At 40.8% G+C, this 21,923-nt stretch overlaps 1 protein-coding gene across 1 annotated transcript in view; it reads right to left on the minus strand.

Annotated features, from left to right (window-relative positions):
- Positions 1–21,923, minus strand: part of LOC132816158 (WD repeat-containing protein 48) — a 127,497-nt gene that overhangs the window by 38,361 nt on the left and 67,213 nt on the right. Inside the window, exons 4-9 of the mRNA XM_060825641.1 lie at positions 18,430–18,512; positions 17,313–17,442; positions 15,428–15,516; positions 14,508–14,609; positions 11,521–11,745; positions 1,154–1,228 (exon numbers count right to left, since the gene is read on the minus strand). Of these exons, the coding sequence (XP_060681624.1) occupies positions 1,154–1,228; positions 11,521–11,745; positions 14,508–14,609; positions 15,428–15,516; positions 17,313–17,442; positions 18,430–18,512 (704 nt within the window). The remainder of the gene's footprint in view (positions 1–1,153; positions 1,229–11,520; positions 11,746–14,507; positions 14,610–15,427; positions 15,517–17,312; positions 17,443–18,429; positions 18,513–21,923) is intronic.

Raw genomic sequence — 21,923 nt, forward strand, 5'->3', positions numbered from 1 at the left:
CAACGTAAAAGTTGGTTCAATTCGAGCCCTGGATTGTTGAGCAATGTTTTCCGTTGACCTTATTTGAGTTAAAGCCATGAGCTGGATTGTGCTTGCCTAGTCCCTTGGCTGAAGGATCATGGTTACTCGGGCAGGGAAAACAAAGAAGAGAATGTCCAGATCTGAGGACCTTACAAAATTAATTCTAATATGTTTATCTTATTCAATAAACTTCTTTGATGATCGACTGCTTTCGCTACCTATTCTGCACTCTCTCACACGGTCATGATGCTACAACAGCATTTGAAATATAAATTCACAAAACGTCCGTAAATCTCAAGTGGGAATGCTGATGCCACAACTCCTACGCTACATATTTAAATCATTTCACTCTGAAAGAAAATAGTAATTGGGCTCCCATTTCATCTATGGAAACACAAATGGAGTCATATATACCTCGAAATGTTAACTGTTTCTTGCTGAACAGATATGACCAGACTGCTGAGTTTCTCCAGCACACTGTTAGGATCAGATTTCCAGCATCTGCAGTATTTTGCCTTTACTACATGTATAGCACGTTGTGGTACGTGCAAAGGTTTTAAGAAATGCTTTCTCCTCTCCATTTTAGAACAACCAGTTCAAGCAGGACAATTTAGAGCTAAACAATGAAAGACTTCCACATTAGGTGGCAAGATAAGCAGGGTGATGCATCCTATTTTTCCACCATGGCAAATTGCATACTCTCCCTCCATAAACCAGCATTTGAAAAAAAAGACCTGAAGATGGGTTTCTTGTTTTAACCAACAATTTTAAGTTTTGTATTTTACTGAAGCCGTTAAACTACTGAACATACGGACTAATCCATAAATGTATCGGTGGGTAAGAACTGGAACTTAGCAAAAGGGACTATTCCAGGGTGCAACTAAACAAAAAATAATTCCTTTAGGTTTTGGGCTAGCAGAGTAGGAAACAGAAGGGTGGACAATAAAAAAAGTGCTCAAGTTTGAGGGGCTTGATGTATGCATCAATATTGTAGTCCTACAAATTACGCTTAGAGCCAGCACATTAGCAGATTTGATACCGAGACAAAATGCAACTGATAGATGACTAAGATCTATGAAATATTTGCTTTAAATAAATATGCTGCAGACTAGAAGAGCACAAACATATTCACCCATTTATTCACTGACGATTTTGTGGTGGCCACCCAGATGGCTGGAGCTGGATCAGCTGATCGATCAATCTCCATCTGCAAAACACATTTAATGTCGTCGTATTTCAAAGGAAGCACAAATGTAATACCTCTTAATAGTCTTCATTGAGGTTCATTCTGCTAAGAAAGTGCTATGTTCAAATGATTTTCTTGATATTACTGAAAACTTATAGATGCTCAGGTCTCTTGTAATCGGGATTTATATTTTAACACATCAATTGCTGCACAAAAATATAAGGATGTAATTGAAATGGATTTGGCCCACTTTCGTGGAAAGGGATTACCGAAGACTTTTTAAATGACCAACCGAATACTTGGTGGGGAAGCCTGAAAGTGACCTTCTGTGCAACAACTGATATACTTTGGAGTGAAATTGACAGCATCTTCCACAACTGCTTAATGAATATTAGCAAACAAGATGGAGGTATGTATCAGCCTGGTCCAAAAACCAGCAATCACAAGCTAGAGGAGCAAGAACATCAGCAACTGAGACATTACTGATGGCCCTCGTCTACTCAGTGCCAGTACAGACCAGAAGTAGTTTGACAACTGTGTTCTGCTAGAATAGACAACAGCATAAGTGCAAAATTAAAGTTCTTGATCGATACTTGCATCGTAACAAGAAAAATGGTAAATCTGCCAAGTTGTGCACTATGCCATACTGAAATGGATCTATGCACAATGGGCAGAATACCATGCAAGCACAGAGTGCATTTGAGGTGATGGGGGTCAGGCAGAACAAAATTAAATCAAATGGAGGTCGAGGATACACATTTTACTCTTCTTTAGGTGAACAGAATCCTACTGCATGGGTAGGTTGAGGGGTTGGTGAAATCTTTCAAGGAGGATTTATGGAAAATAAAAGTCATCACAACATTGAGGCAAATTGTACAGAAAATAATTTGCAATTTATACACCATCCTGGACTTGCCTGAACACCCACAAAAAATTAGATAGGAGCTTTTTGACAAAGGAATCCTGAATTGGGTGTTGCTCTGCATTTTTTCTTCTCCCAGAAATGCAGAAAATACAGCTAGCTTCTGTATCCAGAACTATCAAAATGGCCCAACCAGTCCAAGCCATTCTTATGCTCCACTTAATCCACCTTCTATGTTTCTTCATCTAAATCTATTACTGTAACTCTTTACCTTGCATACAATTTGTTTCAAACACTTCCTGGATGATGGCATTTTCCAGTTTTACCAGACTGCAAACTAAAAGTGTCTTTAAAAATAAGTTTCTTTTCCCCCCGAATTTCCTATTGGATTTCTTGACTATTTTATGTTGATGTTTTTCATCACGTGGAAAGAATCTCTGCAATTCACTGCCAAACCTTTCATTATTTTAAAGATCTTCATTAGATACCTTCTCAGCTGTTTTAAGCAAAAGAACAAAGATCCAGTCTGCTTATCCTTTTCTGAAATGTTGTGCCCGATTGAACCGAGGTTCAATACAGGTTCAGCTCAACTTTCTTAATTGCTAATTTTATCCTTCTAGAAACATAAGAAACAGGAAGCCAGGGTAGGCCATATAACTCCTTGGGACTGTTCGGTAAAATCACGACTGATCTGATGGCAGCCTTAACTCCATTTCTTGCCAGTCCCCCATGATCAAACTCGAACTCAACTTTGAATATATTCAACGACCAGCCTCCAATGCTCGCTAGGAAAGATAATTCCAAACACCAACCACCGTCAGAAGACATTCTCTCAGCTCCATCTTACGCGAGAGACACCTTACTTTAAAAATCTGCATTCACTAGTTCTAGAGCTCCCATGAGGGGCAACATCCTCTCAGCATCTATTCTTTCAATCTCACTCAGAATCATCGATGTTACAAATAAGATGGCCACTCGTTCTTCTTGCGATAAGGTCAAGTGCTTGGTTTTCTTTATGGCCTTGGAATCTGTGATAGCATTTTGTTGCTAGTGTCTAAGTGCACCAAGATTCCTCTATTACTCAATCGCATTTAGATTTGTACCTTCCAAGTAATTAAAAGAGTTTATTATTCTTCCACAATCTCAACTATCTGAACTTAATCTGTCAATTATTTGCCGATTCTCTTACTTTATTAATGCCCTCCTTTAATGTCTTCTATAGGAATATAAAAGTAAAAGTGTGATTAAACAGGCAATTAAACATCAAACAGGGGACTTTCACTTGGATGTAGGGGACATGGCTGAGATGTTAAGCTAATATAAAAGAGAAGGATACTGCCCAAGCCATGGTGATAGTGGAGAAAACACCATCACTACAAGGGTTTAAAATTAATAAAGAAGAAGTCTTAGATAGATGGTCACTTCTTAAAGTACATCCCATCTGCTTTAGTCTTGCATGCTAATTTTGTGGGTCTTTCTGAAAGACTTTCTAAAATCCAAATCCACCAATTGGTTCTCCCTTAAATATTCCACTAGTAACATGCTCAAAACAAAAACCTCCAGTAAGTTTGTCAAACATGATGCGATTTTTCTTTTATAAATCCTTGTTAATTTTGTGTAATCCCATTGTAAATTTACACGTGCCCTCCTATCATATCTGCTATGAATTTTTTAAAAAATTAATTCATGAGATGTGGCTGTTACTGGCCTGACCAACATTTATTGTTGTACCCAACTGCCCAGAGGATAAGTTCAAACTTCACAAAATCAGAACATTAGCCTAGACCTCTGGATGACAGGTCTAGTGACATGAACATTATACCACCACCTCTCCCAAATGACATTAGGCTAATTAGCATGTAATTCCCTGTTTTCCTACTTTTCTTTTTAAGAATAGTGGGACTACATTTGCCAAATTCCGATCTGCCAGGAATGTTTCAGAACTTTCGGAATTTTGGAAGATGACAACCAAACTATCCATGCTTTGCATGGCTGCCACCTTTAGGAGCTGGGGATGTAGATTTTCACTTTCAATCCCATTAATTACTCCAGCAGTTTTTTTAAAAAAAACTAATACTAACTTCCTCCTCCTAAATTGACTCTTGCTTCTCAACCATTTCTGGAAAGTTATTTGTTGTCTTCTGTGAAGAACAGAACTGAAATGGTTATTCAATTGCTATGCCATTTCCTCCTCCTTCAATAATTCTCCCGTTTCAGACTGTAAGTGACCTACATTTATCTTCATCAGTCTTTTCCTTTTTACATACTTAAAAGCTGACTGTAAAAGCTTCTATATGTTCCTTGCAAGTTTACTCTCAGACTCTATTTAGTCCCCAGTCAATCACTTGGTTCTCCTTTGATTTCTAAACTCCACCCAGTACTCAGACTTGCTACTATTTTTCTAGCAACTCTACGACTCTTCTTTGGATTGAATCCTATAGTTACTTTCTTTTGTTAGCCATGGTTGGGCCGCTTTTTTGGTTATATTTTTGTACCAGAATGGAAGGTATAACTGACACAATGAATGCCTTCATTTCTAAATGTCAGCCATTGCCTACCTGCTGTCATGCTTTAATGAAGTTACCAACTGGTTGTAGCTAACCATGCCGCATAACTTAGTAGTTCAATTTGTTTCTTATTAAGACCCTAGTTTTAGGCTGGGCTACTTCATTTTCTAAGCTACATGAAGAATTCTATCACATTGTGGTCAGCCTTACCCAATGATCCTTGCATAAAAATATCAATTAAATCCCTTCTCACTGCACAATATCACATCTACAACAGACTCTTCACTAGTTGGCTCCTAAGCATACTGGCCTTTTAAAAAAACACTTTAGGAATTCAGCCATTGTCTCTAATGTGATTTACTTGGTCTATGTATACTAAAGTCACCCATGATTCCTGTCCCTCACTAATTGCTGGTTGAATGCCATCCCCTATCATCCTGCTACTGTTTAGAGGCCTTCAGACAATACCCACAAATGCTCCCACCACTTTGCTTCTTGGCTCCACCCAGATGATTTTCGAAGCCAATATCCTTCATCACTATTGCACTATTCCTTAAGTGATAAAACATTAATTACCTACTTTCCTTTTTCCCTGTCCTTGCTAAATATTGAATATCTCTGGATATCTAATTCCCAGCCCTAATCACCCTACAGCCATGTATTGTCAATTGCAATCATATTATACCTGTTTTCACGTCTATTTCTACTGTCAGTTCATCCATTGTAGAGTGAATGCTGGATGCATTCAGATACAGTACCGTCATAGAGATGTACAGCACACAAAATGACCCTTTGGTTCAACTCTTCCATGCCAACCAGATATCCCAACCTAATCTAGTCACATTTGCCAGCACTTGGCCCATATCCCTCCAAACCCTTCCTATTCATATACCCATCCAGATGCCTTTTAGATGGTGCAATTGTCCCAGCCTCCTCCACTTCCTCTGGCAGCTCATTTTATACATGCACCACCCTTGCGTGAAAACGTTGCCCCTTAGATCTCTTTTATATCTTTCCCCTCTCACCCAAAACCTATATCCTCTAGTTCTGAGCTCCCCTCACCCCAGGGAAAAGACCTTGCCTATTTACCCTATCCATGCCTTTCATGATTTTATAAACCTCTATGAGGTCATCCCTCAGTCTCCAACACTCCAGGAAAAACAGCCCCAGCCTATTCAACTCCTCCCTATAGATCAAACACTCCAACCCTGCCAACATCCTTGTAAATATTTTCTGAACCCTTTCAAGTTTCACAACATCCTTCCGATAGGAAGGAGACCAGAATTGCATACAATATTCCAAAAAAATGGCCTAACCATTGTCCTGTACAGCCGCAACATGACCTCCCAACCCCTGTAACTCAGTACTCCCACCAATAAAGGAAAGTATACTAAACGCTTTCTTCACTATCCTATCTACCTGTGACACTACTTTCAAGAAGCAATGAACCTGCACACGAAGGTCTCTTTGTTCAATAAAACATTTCACTTTTTTTGTGCTATGGACCTATTTGCTGCCAGCAGTCATTTCCTCTGCTTTCAATTTTTTTCTTCAGTTTCTCACTTTGTTTCCTTTCTTGTTTCTCCCTACTCCAATCCCCCTGCCACTTAAGTTTAAACATTCCCCACAGTATTAGTAAATTACTTGGGAGGACATCCGTCCCAATACAGCTTACTCACGAAAAAAGACAGTTACTTGTTGCCTGCCATTTCAATACACCAACCTGTTCCCTGGCCAACATCTGTTTCAGACTTGCTGCAGTGGTCCAGCGCAAGCTGGAATAACAGCATCTTATTTTCTGCTTGGGATTCTTGCAGCCTTCTGGACTCAATATCCAGAACAACAAGAAGAACAAAGAAAATTACAGCACAGAACAGGGCCTTTGGCCCTCCAAGTCTGCGCCAATCCAGATCCTCTATCTAAACCTGCCATTTATTTTCTAAGGATCTGTCTCCCCCTGCTCCCTGCCCATTCATATATCTGACTACATGCATCTTAAATGACACAATCGTGCCCACCTCTACCACCTCCATTGGCAATGCATTCCAGACACCCACCACCCTGTGTGAAGAACTTTCCACGCATACCTCCCCTAAACTTTTGCCCTCTCACTTTGAACTTGTGACCCCTAGTAATTGAGTTTCCCACTCTGGGAGAAAGTTTCTTGCTATCCACCCTGTCTACACCTCTCATGATTTTGTAGACCTCAATCAGGTCCCTCCCTCCCCCCCCACCTTTAACCTTCTTCTTTCCAATGAAAATAATCCTGATCTACTTAACCCGTCTTCATAGCTAGCACCTTTCATACCAGGCAACATCTTGGTGAACCTCCTCTGCACCCTCTCCAAAGCATCCACATCCTTTTGGTAATGTGGCAACCAGAACTGTACGTAGTATTCCAAATACGACCGAACCAAAGTCTTATACAACTGTAACATCAGCTGCCAACTCTTGTACTCAATTCCCTGTCTGATAAAGGAAAGCATGCCATATGCCTTCTTGACCACTCTACTGGCCTGCGTTGCCACCTTCAGGGAATAATGGACTTGAACACCCAGATCTCTCTGTACATAAATTTTCCCCAGGGCCTTTCTATTTACTGCACAGTTTGCTTTTGATTTCGATTTTCCAAAATGCATCACTTCGTATTTGTCAGAATTGAATTCCATCTGCCATTTCTCTATCCAGCTCTCCAACCTATCTATATTCTGTTGTATTCTACGGCAGTCCCCTTCACTATCTGCTACTCCACCAATCTTAGTGTCATCTACAAACTTGCTAATCAGGCACCTTCCAACTTCCTCCAAATCTTTTATGTATATCATAAACAACAGTGGTCCCAGCGTGGATCCCTGTGGAACACCAATTGGTCACAGGTATCCATTTTGAGAAAGTCCCTTCCACGACTACTCTGTCTCCTATTGCCCAACTAGTTCTTTATCCATCTAGCTAGAACACCCTGGACCTCATGCAACTTCACCTTCATGAGCCTACCATGGGGAACCTTATCAAATGCCTCACTGAAGTCCATGTATATGACTTCCCTTCCCTCATCAACCAACTTTGTCACCTCTTCAAAGAATTCTATTAGATTTGTAAGACATGACCTTCTCTGCACAAAACAATGTTGCCTATCACTGATAAGCCCACTTTCTTCCAAATGGACATATATGTCCTATTGCTCAGTATCTTCCCTACACGGACGTCAGGCTCACCAGTCTGTAATTACCTGGATTATCCCTGCTACCCCTCTTAAACAAGGGGATAACATTATAATTCTCCAGTCCTTTGGAACGTTAATCGTGTTTAAGCATACGGCATAGATCTCTGTTAAGGCGAGCTATTTCCCCTCTCGCTTCACTCAATAACCTGGGATAGATCCCCATCCAGACCTGGGGACAAGTTCACCTTGATGCCTTTTAGAATACCCAACACTTCCTCCCTCCTTCTGCCAAATTGACCTAGAGTAATCAAAGATCTATCCCTAACCTTAACATCCACCATATCCCTCTCCTCAGTGAATACTGACGCGAAGTACTCAATAAGAATCTCACCCCAATTTTCTCTGATTCCACACGTATTTTTCCTCCTTTGTCCTTGAGTGGGCCAACCCTTTCCCTTGTTATCCTCCTGCTCCTTATATATGAATAAAAGGCTTTGGGGTTTTCCTTAACCCTGCTCGCTAAGGATATCTCATGACCTGTAGCTGTATGATGTGGGATCTGGCAATGTGAACAGCAACGACCACATCTGCAGCAAGTGTTGGTTGCCGGAAGATCAGCAACCAGATTAGAATTGAGATCTAGAATCTGAGCTTCAAACACTGCAGCACATCCGGGAGGGGGAAGACTTACCTGGATGCCTTGTTTCACATCCAGTAGATGAAGTAATTCAAATTCAGTAAGTGATCAGGGACAACAGGGTGTGACTGTAAGTGAAGCAGGTAAAGGGATTCTGAGTTCAGGACTGGAGGAGCCTCAGCCCTTGACCTTGTCCAACAGGTATGATATCCTTGCTCCCTGTATGGATGAGGGAAAGGGCTGTGGACAGGATGAGCCAGTTGACCACTGCATCATGGTGCAGAAGGCCATTCAAGAGGGGGGAGCAAAAAGACAAGTGGCTGTTATAGGGGATTCTATAAGAAGGAGGACAGATAGTATCCGATCCGGCTTGCAAAGGGAGTCCTGCATGGTGTGTTGCCGGGCCAGTGCCAGGGTGCAGGACATAACCAGCCGGCTTGAAAGGATATTGCAGCGGGAGGGAGAAGATCCAATTGCTGCTGTTCACGTTGGCACAAACAACATAGGCAAGTCTAGGAAGGAGGACCTGTTTGGGGAGTATCAAGCACTAGGAAGGAAACTGAAGAACAGGTCCTCGAGAGTCATAATCTCCAGATTACTGCCCGAGCCACGTGCGAATTGGCATAGGGATAGGAGAATTAGGGAAGGAAACACGTGGCTAAGAGATTGGCATGGGAAAGAGGGACTGCATTTCATGGGACACTGGCATCAGTTTTGGAACTGGGGGAATCTGTACTAATGGGACGGTCTCCACCTGAACCGATCTGGAACCAATGTTCTGGTGAAAAGGATAAATGCGGTGGTTACTAGGACGTTAAACTTGTGAGTTGGGTGGAAAGGAAAGGGAAAGCAACAGAGTATGGAGTCAACTAGAAAGATAAGCAGCAGGTTAGCACGTGTGTAGGGGTTAAGTTCAAAGTAGACTAGGGAAAAAAAGCAAGGAAGGAAGGATAATGTAGGACATATTACTAGAGATTTTGGAAATCATGAGGATAAGAAAATTAGCATTAAGGCTTTACCTGAATGCTTGTAATATTCGTAACAAAGTAAATGAATTAATAGCACAAATCATCGTGAACGATTATGTGATAGACACCACAGAGACGTGGTTGCTGGGAGTTCAGGAGTGACAGTTAAACATCCAAGGAATTATAACTTATTGAAAAGACGGAGATGGGCAGAGAGGGCGGGGTTGCTTTGTTAGCCAAGAATGAAATTAAATCTATAGCACTGAATGACATAGGGTTAGATGATGTGGAGTCTGTGTGGGTGGAGTTGAGGAACCACAAAGTGGGCGGCATGGTGGCACAGTGGTTAGCACTGCTGCCTCACAGCGCCAGAGACCTGGGTTCAATTCCCGACTCAGGTGACTGACTGTGTGGAATTTGCACGTTCTCCCCGTGTCTGCGTGGGTTTCCTCTGGGTGCTCCAGTTTCCTCCCACAGTCCAAAAATGTGTGGGTCAGGTGAATTGGCCATGCTAAATTGCCCGTAGTGTTAGGTAAGGGGTAAATTTAGGGGTATGGGTGGGTTGCGCTTCGGCGGGTCTGCGTGGACTTGTTGGGCCGAAGGGCCTGTTTCCACACTGTAAGAAATCTAATCTAAAAAGGCAAAAAAACAATAATGGGAGTTATGTACAGACCGCTCATCAATGGTCAGGACCAGGGGCACAAGATGTACCAGGAAATAGATCGGGCATGTCAGAAAATAAAGGTCACGTTGACCATGAGGGACCTCAATTGGCAAATGGACTGGGTGAATAATGTTGCTGGTGGACCCAACGAAAGGGAATGCTTACAGGATGGTTTTTTGGAGCACCTTGTGATGGGGCCCACAAGGGAGCAGGTTATTCTGGACTTAGTTCTATGTGATGAGCCAAACTTTATAAAAGATCTTAAAGTAAGGGAACACTTAGGAGGCAGCAAGCAGAATATGGTAGAGTTCAGCCTGCAGTATGAAAGAGAGAAGGCAAAATTGGATGTAATGGTGTTACAGTTAAATAAAGGTAATTACAGGGGCATGAGAGAGGAACTGACAAAAATCGACTGGAAGCAGAGCCTCGCAGGAAAGGCAGTACATCAATGACAGGAATTTCTGGGTGTGATGGAAGGCACAGGACAAAGGTTCATTCTCCGATGACTGGAGGAAGAATGCCTCATCTTCTGCATTGGGACCCTTCAACCACAAGGCATCAACAGTGACTTCACTAGTTTCTAACCCTCCAACCCTGCACTGTCCTCTTGACTGGATCTGTCCACCTTTCTTCCCACCTATTTGCTCCACCCTATCATCATTACCCCCCATCTGCATCCACCTATCACCTTTCCGGCTACCTTCCTCTACTCCCCCCACCCTCCAAGTTATCGCTCAGCCCCCTTTCCCCCACCCCTCACATTCCTGAAGAGCTTATTCCTGAAATGTCAACTCTTCTGCCCCTCAGATGCTGCCTGACCTGCTGTGCTTTTCCAGCACCATACTTTGTAGGAAAGAGTCAATGAGGAAACTAAATCAGATATGGGGGAGCATCAGTTTTGTGGAATACATCGCAAAGTTTGCCAATATGACCCCAACTGTCCATGTGCTTGCCATTTCTCAAGGTGACCTTTCTGCCCTAGGACTGCCACAGTGTTCTAGTAAAGACCAAAGCCAGCTGAAGGAACAGCATCTCACTTGCATTTAGATTCTTTACATACTTTGGACTCAACATGGAGGTCAACAAAGCACAAATTCTATCCTCCACTTTGATAGTTTCCCCTCCTCCTTAGTATCTGTACCTTCTTTTTCATGCTTTCGCTTCAGTCAGAGTTCATCTTTAGTCTGTCATGAGCATCTCCACTTCTCGCCTTCACAATAACAAGATTTCCACCTTTCTCATTTATTCCAAAGAGTTATTGGACTCAAAATGCTAACTATGTTTCACTCCCCACAGATACTGCCTGCTGGGTTTTTTTTTCACCACAATTTTATATTGCTTCCTATTTGAGAGTTCAGAAGGTTGAGTTTTGTTCGTAAATAGGAAAGTACATTGATAGCGTTCTGCTTACTATTTTCACTGCTTTACCTTTGGTCTGTCTGCAGTCTTCTATCTATTTTACTTGAGCACGGCAGTGTTGCCAAAAGTTCTGCCCAATTTTTACAGCTGTACCTTGAGAACTGGTGCCTTTTCCTCACAAATCAGAACTCTAATATCTGGGTTCCGGAGGTCTGTGCAGTAGATTTTGCGGTCTCGCCCTCCTGAGTAGACATGCGTAAAGGCTTCATTGACTTGCAGCGCCCAAACTCCTTCATCGTGGACCCTGTACGTTGCTATGCACCTCTGCTGTCCCAAGGACCACAGGCGGATGGTCCCGTCAGAGCTGCCAGATAAACACTAAGGGATAAAAATGGAATGATGCTGTTATCAGCACTAAAAAAAAAGTTAAATTGTCACTTTTATTGGCTCGTGGAATGTGGGTGTTGCTGGATTGGCAAGCACTTATTCTGCATCCCTAATGGCAAACAGAGTTGGTGTGATGGCTCACTCTTCACACAGAAACCACAGACAAATTAATACAGCAAACTTTTTATTAACCAGCATCTAGACGGGCCAGGAATGGGCCGGTTGATCAAAAGGTCACGTAAAAACATAAGTGTATAGGGGGTCATACACATCACCGTTATGCTTTATTTACTGCATAAATCACTTAAATAATAATGCAACTTTGCCTTAAACAAAACTTAGCAGCAGAGAGCTTTCTCACTTGTACCCTCAACTTGGACATCGCAGAGATCACAACAACACAATAAACTTCCAATATTTGAGGTATGTAATTTTTGCTGCTTTACCAAGAGTACCAGTTAAAACAAAGTTTGCTGTATTCCATTTTCACATAAACACAGTCTATTGTGTCAATTGTGCGCAAGGTTTCTCCAACTCCTAGCAATCAATAAAATATTATGTCTTCACTTGGCATCTTGCTACAACAATCAGTATATAGCTTATTGAAACAATATTCTTCAGTACCACAGGAATCCCCAGTGTTGAACTGTTCTCAATTTTGTGACTATGACAAAAAAAGTATCACATTAAACACTCCACTTGCTATTAGCTACTTTTATGACAGTCAACAGACAAGATTCATGCATGAGGCATGCCTATAATTTAGGTGCAGTTCCTGAAAATAGGTATCTATTCAAGGATCCAAGTCAATCAGAGCAAAAACAAAGTATGTTCCAAATTGTTTAAATGCAGTTTTCACTGATAATCTTCTTGAATTTATTTTTAAATGCAACAAGTCCCAGAGTGATATATTTTTAAATTTTTCTTACATCAGGATCTCTGTCTAAAATTCAAGAGAGTGAGGAGGGCAGAGCTGAGTATGGAGGCCATCACCAAGGAGAAGGTGCTAGAAAAACTGAATGGTCTGAAGCTGGATAAATCACCTGGACCAGATGGACTACATCCCAAAGTTCTAAGGGAGATAGTTGAAGAGACAGAGGCGGTGTTAGTGGTGATCTTTCAGGAATCGCTAGAATCAGGGAGGTTGAATCAGTAGGTCCTGATGAAAGGCTTATACCCGAAATGTCAATTCTCTTGGTCCTCAGATGCTGCCTGACCTGCTGTGCTTTTCCAGCACCACACTCTCGACCCTGATCTACAGCATCTGCAGTCCTCACTTTCTCCTGAATTAGTAGTTAGGAAGGCAAATACAATAATGGCATTTATTTTGAGAGGACTGGAATATAAAAGCAGGGATCTACTTCTGAGGCTCTGGTCAGACCACATTTGGAATATTGTGCACAGGTTTGGGCACCATATTTCAGGAGGGATGTACTGGCTTTGAAGCGTATTGAGAGGTGGTTCACACGAATAGTTCCAGGAATGAAAAGCTTAACGTATGAGGAATGTTTGGGGACTCTGGGTTTATATTCGATGGATTTAGAAGGATGGGGGGGATCTAATTGAAACATACAGAATACTGAATGGCCTGGGTAGATGTTTCCATTGGTAGGAGAGACTAGGACACAAGGGCATAATCTTAAAGCAAAGGGAAGACCTATTAGAACGGAGATAAGGCAAAACTTCTTCAGCCAGAGAGTGGTGAACCTATAGAATTTTTTCTGCAGAAAGCTGTGGAGGCCAAGTCACTGAGTATATTTAAGACTGAGATTGATAGGCTCTTGAGTATCAAATAGATTAAAGACTATGGACAGAAATCAGGAGAATGGGGTTCAGAAACCTATCAGCCCTGATTGAATGATGAAGCAAACTCAATGGGTTGAATGGCCTAATTTCTCCTCCTATGTTTTATGGTCTCAATCTCAAGGAGAATTAAATCAGGCCACGTGGTTGTGTAGGTAGTGAGAAAAAGAGGAGAACCCCAGGTAAGGTAACCGCATACGTCAGTTTGCAACTGTTATGTTAACCTATTTATTTTTTAATTTATGAAATGAGCTTGCAAAAATGTAAAAGAAATCATGATACTACATGTTTTAGTCATTTGTTCTATTTTTACTCAGGTTGGGATAGTACTTCAAGCCCAAGATCAGTATACATCAACATTCTTTAGCTGCATTGTTAAGGAAAAAAAGACTACGGTCAGAGTAGCCAAGGGAAACAATTTGCAAAGGACTCCACGTATTACTCAAGTGCAGTAAATTGTTCCCCTGGAAGTAAAACCACTATGACATAGACAGAACAAGGCACACATACAGGGATAGACCATAAACAAACTGACAAATTCTAGAGTAAAATCACTTATTCAAAATCTAAACTCAGGTTGGAAACGTATTGTACCATAAATATTTACTGGGAGTGGGCGTCGGTAAATGGCTCTTCAATATGCCAACATCACAAAGTGAATAAGTACAAAGTCCATTATCTTTAAAATCCTAATTATTACTTTGTATTACTCAAAAGATTCAAAAATAACTGTTATAACTTAATATTAAAGAAATAGTAAAAGCTACACTATGGCAACAGTGAGCAAGAGAGAGAAAGAAACAAGTTAAAAGGCAGAAGGGGATGACAAAAGCAGCAGGAGAAAGAGAAGGAGAAAATAATTTTAAATTTATATAGCACCTTTAGCCAAGGTTGACAAAGAGTAATATAAAATGATCTTTATGAGAATGCTAACAAGAAATATGGAATACCTGTGTGCCATCTCGGTTCAACAGTAGAGCTTTCACGTTATCAGTATGACCTTTAAGTTTCATCAGTTTTGCACACGTTCTGGGATCCCATACTCTCAGAACCTGTTAATGACAACCAAATCTTTCAATACTACTTCAGAACTGTTGGGACAAGCAACATTAGCCCTAAAAACAAGCAAGATTTGTCTTGAAGAGGTTCTCCTCCTCTCTCCATAAGAATCTCCGAGTCTCTCGCTCTCACTGCAACTCCCAGGTTGGCTCCTCTGCCCTGAAGTTCTTCCTCTTTGCTACCTTGCCCACCCTCCCCCTGACCTATCCCCTTCATCCCCACCCCCAATTCACCTACTGTACTCTTTGCTACCTTCTCTCCACCCCCACCCTCCTCCTATTTATATCTCCACCCTGGAGCCTCCCTGCCTCCATTCCTGAAGGGCTTTTGCTCCTCACGTGCTGCCTGACCTGCTGTGCTTTTCCAGCACCACTCTGACCTAGACTCTGATCTCCAGTCCTCACTTTTGCCTTCCAACATTATTTGTCAATTCTTAAATTCAAACATCAACTCTAAGCAAACCAAATAGAAGACAATTACACAACATTCTTAGATAATATACAGTACACAAAACAAATTTCAAGAAATGGACATTGTTCACTAGTCGCTTCTTGCATCTAGCGCCCAATGCAACTGCAAAGTATAATTTCCCCATTGACATCTGCAAGTTTTTGTGTGTGAAATTTAATACATGCATTGTTTTTTCCCCAACTTTAATTGCATGGAACCATTAAAAAAGGTTCATCATAAGGTACAAAAGTTCAAGTGCTATTTGATATTGGAGATATGTGAGACATATTTCAGAGATGTGAAAAGATCTTCTCAGCTACAGGAACCAAACAAGCATGGCTTTCTTCATAATTTAACTTACTTTTTCAGTAGATCCTGAAACGATTACTGTTCCCATCTGGTTCATTGCAAGGCTATAAATGGAATCTTTGTTCCCACTCAGTGATGATGCTGTTGTTACAAAACCAAAATATGCACTTAGCAATAAAATAGTTTTCCTGTGCAAAGTCCTCACACCTTGATTAATACACTCGAAGATATAATGGGTAGGGTCAACACAGGGAAAGCAAGGCAATAGTCTTTCTGCTAACTCTCCTCAAAATTATACTAATTTCCTATGAAACAGACAGAAACAGGAATATTTTAGAAATGTACTCCTAGGATGAGGGTGTCACCGACTAGTCCAACATTTATAGAGCATTCCTAAGTGCCTTGCGGGCACTTAAGAGTCGACCACATTATTGTGAGTCTCAAGTCACAAATAGGCCAGACCAGGTAAGCATAGCGGTTTCCTTCCCTAAACAACATTAGTGAACCAGATGAGATGATAGTAAAATCCTGCAAACAGTGGCTCCCACTCTAAGTTAATAAACATGGACAAAATTAAGTTCTTGGATAGCTTGTAGTAATCATTACAAGTAAAACATTTTGTGACAAGAGATTTGCAGAAGTAGTCAAGATCAATAAACTGCTTTGCAGAGTATAGTAATTATTAGAGTTCAAAAAAATTGCTCCTAACTAATTCTTATGCCAGGGCTAGTGCTAAATGTCTGACATTTTGGCATTACTAATTCTTAGAAAGTATTCAAGTCATTGACTCATCCTTTTATTTAATCTTTCATGTAAGATGGTGCCATTGGCAATGGCAATATCTGTTGCCCATTCCTAACTGTCCTTGAACTGAGATAACCTGTTAGGCCATTTCAAAGGACAGCTTAGAGTCAATCACATTACTGCAGGTCTGGAAATACCTGTAGACCAGAACAAGCAGATTTCCTTCCCTCAAACTATATTAGTGAATCAGTCTTTCTAACAATGAAAGTGCTATGCTCACTATTACTGAAACTAGCTTTATAATCCAAATATTAGTTGCAGTGGAATTTGTTCCATGTTCCCAAATTGTTGGCCCAAAAGCACATACCATCTCCTCATACTGAGAGATCCCAGCCAGTCTACAATACTATGGACAATTATATACTCAAATTAACCATTTAATTGCATTCATCTATGACAGTAATTAATCAACTTCCCCTAAATTTGCTAGTCTTTTACCCTAGTGTTAAATAAATTCAAATCACCGCATGTAGCCCATGATTATGTGAAGTGGATAAAACCCCATCAAAGTGAACACAGTACTAAAATTCTGCAAGTCTGCCACTATTACATTTTACTGGAACAATGACATTATGTGTTGTGGTTCCGTTCGCCGAGCTGGGAATTTGTGTTGCAGACGTTTCGTCCCCTGTCTAGGTGACATCCTCAGGACAGGGGACGAAACGTCTGCAACACAAATTCCCAGCTCGGCAAACAGAACCACAACAACGAGCACCCGAGCTACAAATCTTCTCTCAAACTTTGAATGACACTATATTTCTTCACAATCAAACAGAATAAAAATGAATTAAAACTAGTGGACTGCAATGAAAATGCAACTGATCCACTCGTTTGCTTCAAGACAGACTATGTAACACGCTCCATCAAGTCTAGTCCATCCATTCCTATATTGACTTGCATGCCAATCCATACTTACGTGCTTTCTGAAGACATCTAGTAAGCCACAGCCTCCTACTTTTTTTTGGTTTGAGGACAATTACAAGTAATTAATAAATGCATTTTGATCAAAATTGTCAAAATCTCACCCACAAATTAAAAACACAAATAACTCATTTATTTATAAACCTTCCAAGAATTTATTTGCTTTGTGATAAAGGACATCTTCTCAGTTCCATTCCCAATCAAGAACTTACTGGTGACAGTGTTGTTTGAGGCAGTCAGTGCTGTAAGAGTATTTACATCCCAGAGGAAAATCTGTCTGTCCAGCCCAGCTGAAGCCACCAACTCCTTGTCTTTTGCATAAGCCAATGCCTTAACATAATCCTAATAAAATAAGAAAAAACTGTTAACTTTCACCATTTTCTTCTCTCTCTCTCTAGACTTATATTTCAATTCCACACAACTACAAAGTGAGTGAGTATTTACCACAGAGCATCACAACAGAACTTGACATTGTTCTCACAAACAAGCACATTTCCTAATAATTAGAAGTCAGATATCAGCAATGGGAAGCACATTTTCCATCTGTTGAGTTTGCACAGTTTAGTTCCACAACAGGGAAAATAAATGCAATTTTCCTATTTCAGTCTAGAACTATTCCTAAACACATCTATTGCAAAACTTCTACATTACTAAAACCAATTCCAGTAGCATTTTCTCTCTAAACACCAGGTTAGAAGTATTTAGAATTAATTCCACGAAATATGCCTGAGCCAACAGATTAAACAGACAGGAAATTGGATTTAAAATCTCATTCAGTAAACATGTGTAACAATACAGTGCTCCAATCATATCGCAGCATGGCAGTCTAGACTACATACTCAAATCCTGCTCCTGGGCTGTTTTAAACCACAAGCATCTGATTCATGAGACAAAACTGACATTGACTGAGTAAATGCGATGCTTTTATTGATGAGAATATTTCCTGTGATACATCTCTTTTAGTACCATAAGTAACCAATAAGGTGATTACTCAATGAATTAAGTTCTCATTTACTAAAAGCAAAGGATTTAAATTTTCATTCTTCAAATTAACTGTATTAAAGTGGATAATTCTATTTTTAATATAAATTTATTCTGGCATTCTCAAAACGGAGATGTGTACATACACATAATATGGAGCGCAAGGTCCGTAACAGTTGCTTTCCTCAAAAGGTCACCTTCACAAGAAGATTAATTTACAACTGTCCTCACCATGAATGGGGGTTAAAAAATCTTTAATAAAAGCATTAAGATTTACTACAAATAAATACACTTTGCATATTACTGAGGAAAAGAATACAAAACTTTCCCATTACAAAAAAAAATTACCTTATGAGTTCGTAATGTGGACATGCAAAATCCTTTATGAGCATTCCACACTTTCACTGTAGTGTCAGATGAAGCTGATATTACTAGAAAATTAAAAAAAACTAGTTCAGAATCATCTCTAAAGTGGTTCGCCAAAACAATACAACACAATTCTGCAAAATAAAAACACTGAAACCAGCAAATTAGGATATTGGAGTATTGTATGATCTTGCTGCACTATAAGTCTATGTACACCCTCGTGGATCAGACAGAAAACCTAAGGGCTTTATGTTAGTTAAGTAAGAAAGCGTGGGTAAAATGGAGCAAACTGCAAATTAAAAATTAGCAAAAAAAAAGTGCATGTTCAAAGCGACAGATGTGGTGTCACGCAAACTTGTCGTTTTGCCCTGAACGGCATCAAACTTCTTGATTGAGAGGTGACCTAACTGAAAGATTTTTCAGGATAGATGCAGAGAAAATGTTTCTCCAGGTTGGGCATCTAGGAACCCACAGTCTGACCACAAGGGGTCAGCTATTCAGATCATGAGGAGAATATTTCTTCAAAGAGCTGTCAATATTTCGGATTCCTTTCCAACCAGGCTGTGTCGCCCAGGAGTTCAATATATTCAGGACAAGTGATGATAAATTTTTGGTTACCAGGATGTGTTGATTCTGTGGTAAAGTGGAGTTGAGGTGAAAGAAAGATCAATAAAAATCATGTTGAATGGCAGAGCAGGCTTCAATGGTCAAATAGCTTATTCCAGCTCCTATTTCTTGAATTTCTATTTTCTGAGGCAAAAGATAAATCCAAACTAGGGCAACCAATGATTTGGAGGTGCCGGTGTTGGTCTGGGGTGTACAAAGTTAAAAATCACAACACCAGGTTATAGTCCAATAGGTTTATTTGGAAGCAATAGCTTTCGGAGCGCTGCTCCTTCATCAGGTGGCTGTGGACTATAAGATCGGAGGACACAGAATTTATAGCAAAAGTAAACTTGACGCTTCCTTAAAAATAAATTTTATAGCAAAACTGTAACCTTTTGTTATAAATTATGTGTCCTATGATCTTATACTCCACAACCCACCGGATGAAGCAGCAGTACTCTGAAAGCTAGGGCAACCAATGGTTATCTTTAATTTCAGATTCAAGATTATATGGAAACAAAACAACCCATGTCTGAATACAAGGCCTTCATGACAGTTTTGGGCTTACAAATGGCAATTAACACACTTTCAGTCGAGTTCCATGCAATGACCTTTTAAAGGAAAGGGATAACTACCTCCTGATGTCACAACAGCATTATAACCACTGAACCCCCATTAGGATCATGGAGTCACCTCTGATTAGCAATTGAGCTGGACAAGCCACATGGCTATAATCAACAAATCACTATAAATGCCGGAGGAAACATCACAGAAGCGCTTCACAAGAGGCTCCTAAGCACCAAGGATGTCACCTAGACAGGGGATGAAACGTCTGCAACACAAATTCCCAGCTCGGCGAACAGAACCACAACAACGAGCACCCGAGCTACAAATCTACTCCCAAATTTTGAGGGTAAATTGTTAGTATTACCACCAAAACAGCAACCATGTTGCAAAAGTAAAACTTATAATCTGTCAAGCCGGGTTTCACTCTGGGATAGAACATAAAGGAGCACAAGTTAGGTCATTCAGCCCATTGAGTTTGCTCTGCCATTGAAAAATGGCTGATAAGATTCTCACTTGCTCCCAATAACCCTTCATCTCCTTGACACTCAGAACCTGTCTACCTAGTCTTAAATACACTCAATGGCCTGTCCTCCACAGCCTTCTGTGGTAATGAATTCCATAGGTTCACCACTCTCTGGCTGAAGAGGTTTCTCCTTAACTCTGTTGTAAAAGGTCTACCCTTCACTCTAAGGTTATGCCTTTAGGTCCTAGTCTCTCCTAACAATAGAAACATTTTCCCAACATTTACTCTGTCCAGGCCATTTAGTATTCTATAAGTATCAATCGGATTTCTCATCCTTCTCAACTCCATCGAGTATAAACCCAGAATCTTCAAACGCTCATGTTAAGCTTTTCATTCCTGGGACCATTTTAGTGAACCTCCTCTGAGCACGCTCTGGGCCAGTATATCCTCCCTGAGATATGGGGCCCTAAACTGCATGCAATACTCCAAACGTGGTCTGACCAGAGCTTTACAGAGCCTCAGAAGTAGATCCCTGCTTTTATATTCAAGCCATCTCAAAATAAATGCCATCATTGAATTTGCCTTGACTCAACCTGCATGTTTACCTTGAGAGAATTCAGGGCTGGAACCCCCCCAAATCTCTTTTGCACTTCAGACTTCTGAATTTTCTCCCCATTTAGAAAATAGTCTATGCCTCTATTCTTTCTGCCAAAGTCCGTGACTTTATGCTTGTACTCCATCTGCCACGTCTTTGCCCACTCTCATAACCTGTCCAAATCCTTTTCCAGCTTCCTCACCTCCACAATGCTATCTGTCCCTCTACCTATTTTTATATCAGCTGCAAACTTAGCCAGAATGCCCTCAGTTTCTTCATCTAGATCATTAATGTATGAAGTGAAAAGTTGTGGTCCCAACACCGAACATTGTGGAACACCACTTGTCACTAGCTGCCATCCTGAGAAGGACCCTTTTATCCCCACTCTCTGCTTTCTGCCAGACAGCCAAGCTTCTATTCATGCTAGCACCTTGCCTCTGACACCATGGACCCTCATCTTACTCAGTAGTATCCTGTGCGGTACCTTGCCAAAGGCTTTCTTGAAGACCAGGTGGATAACATTCAATGGATCTGCTCGGTCAAACCTGCTTGTTTTTCCCACAAAGGGTTCTTGCAGATTTGTCAGGCATGACCTCCCCTTGATTAAACCATGCTGACTTTGCCCTATTTTACCATACATTTGCAAGCATTCAGAACTCTCATCCTTCACAATGGAATCCAGGATCGTACCCATGACTGAGGTTAGGCTAATCGGTTTATAATTTTCCAACCTTTGCCGTATGCCCCTTTTTAAACAGGGGTGTCATGTTAGCGATTTTCCAGTCCTGTGGGACCCTCCCTGATTCTAGCGATTCCTGAAAGATCACCACTAATGTCTCCGCTATCTCTTTAGATATCTCCCATAGACCTCCCTTATGTGCTATCCATTTGGTCCAGGTGATTTATCCAGCTTCAGGCCATTCAGTTTTTCCAGCACATTCTCCTTGGGGATGGCCACCATACTCAGCTCTGCCCCCGTACTCTCGAATTTTTGGGATATTACTTGTGTCTTCCACTGTAAACACTGACACAAAGTAATTATTCAGTTTGTCACTACTGCCGATCCATTTTCCAACTGCTCAATGTCCACTTTCGCCTCCTTCTTGACCTTTGTAAGAGTTTCTTTGGATATATAGTCTTCCTTTATATTATTGGCTAGCTTACCCTCATATTAATCTTCTCCCTCATTTATTTCTTCATTGCCCTCTGTTGGTCTTTGCAAGCTTCCCAATCCTCTACTTTCCC

This window comes from Hemiscyllium ocellatum, chromosome 5 (assembly GCF_020745735.1).
Source record: "Hemiscyllium ocellatum isolate sHemOce1 chromosome 5, sHemOce1.pat.X.cur, whole genome shotgun sequence".
NCBI lineage: Eukaryota > Metazoa > Chordata > Chondrichthyes > Orectolobiformes > Hemiscylliidae > Hemiscyllium > Hemiscyllium ocellatum.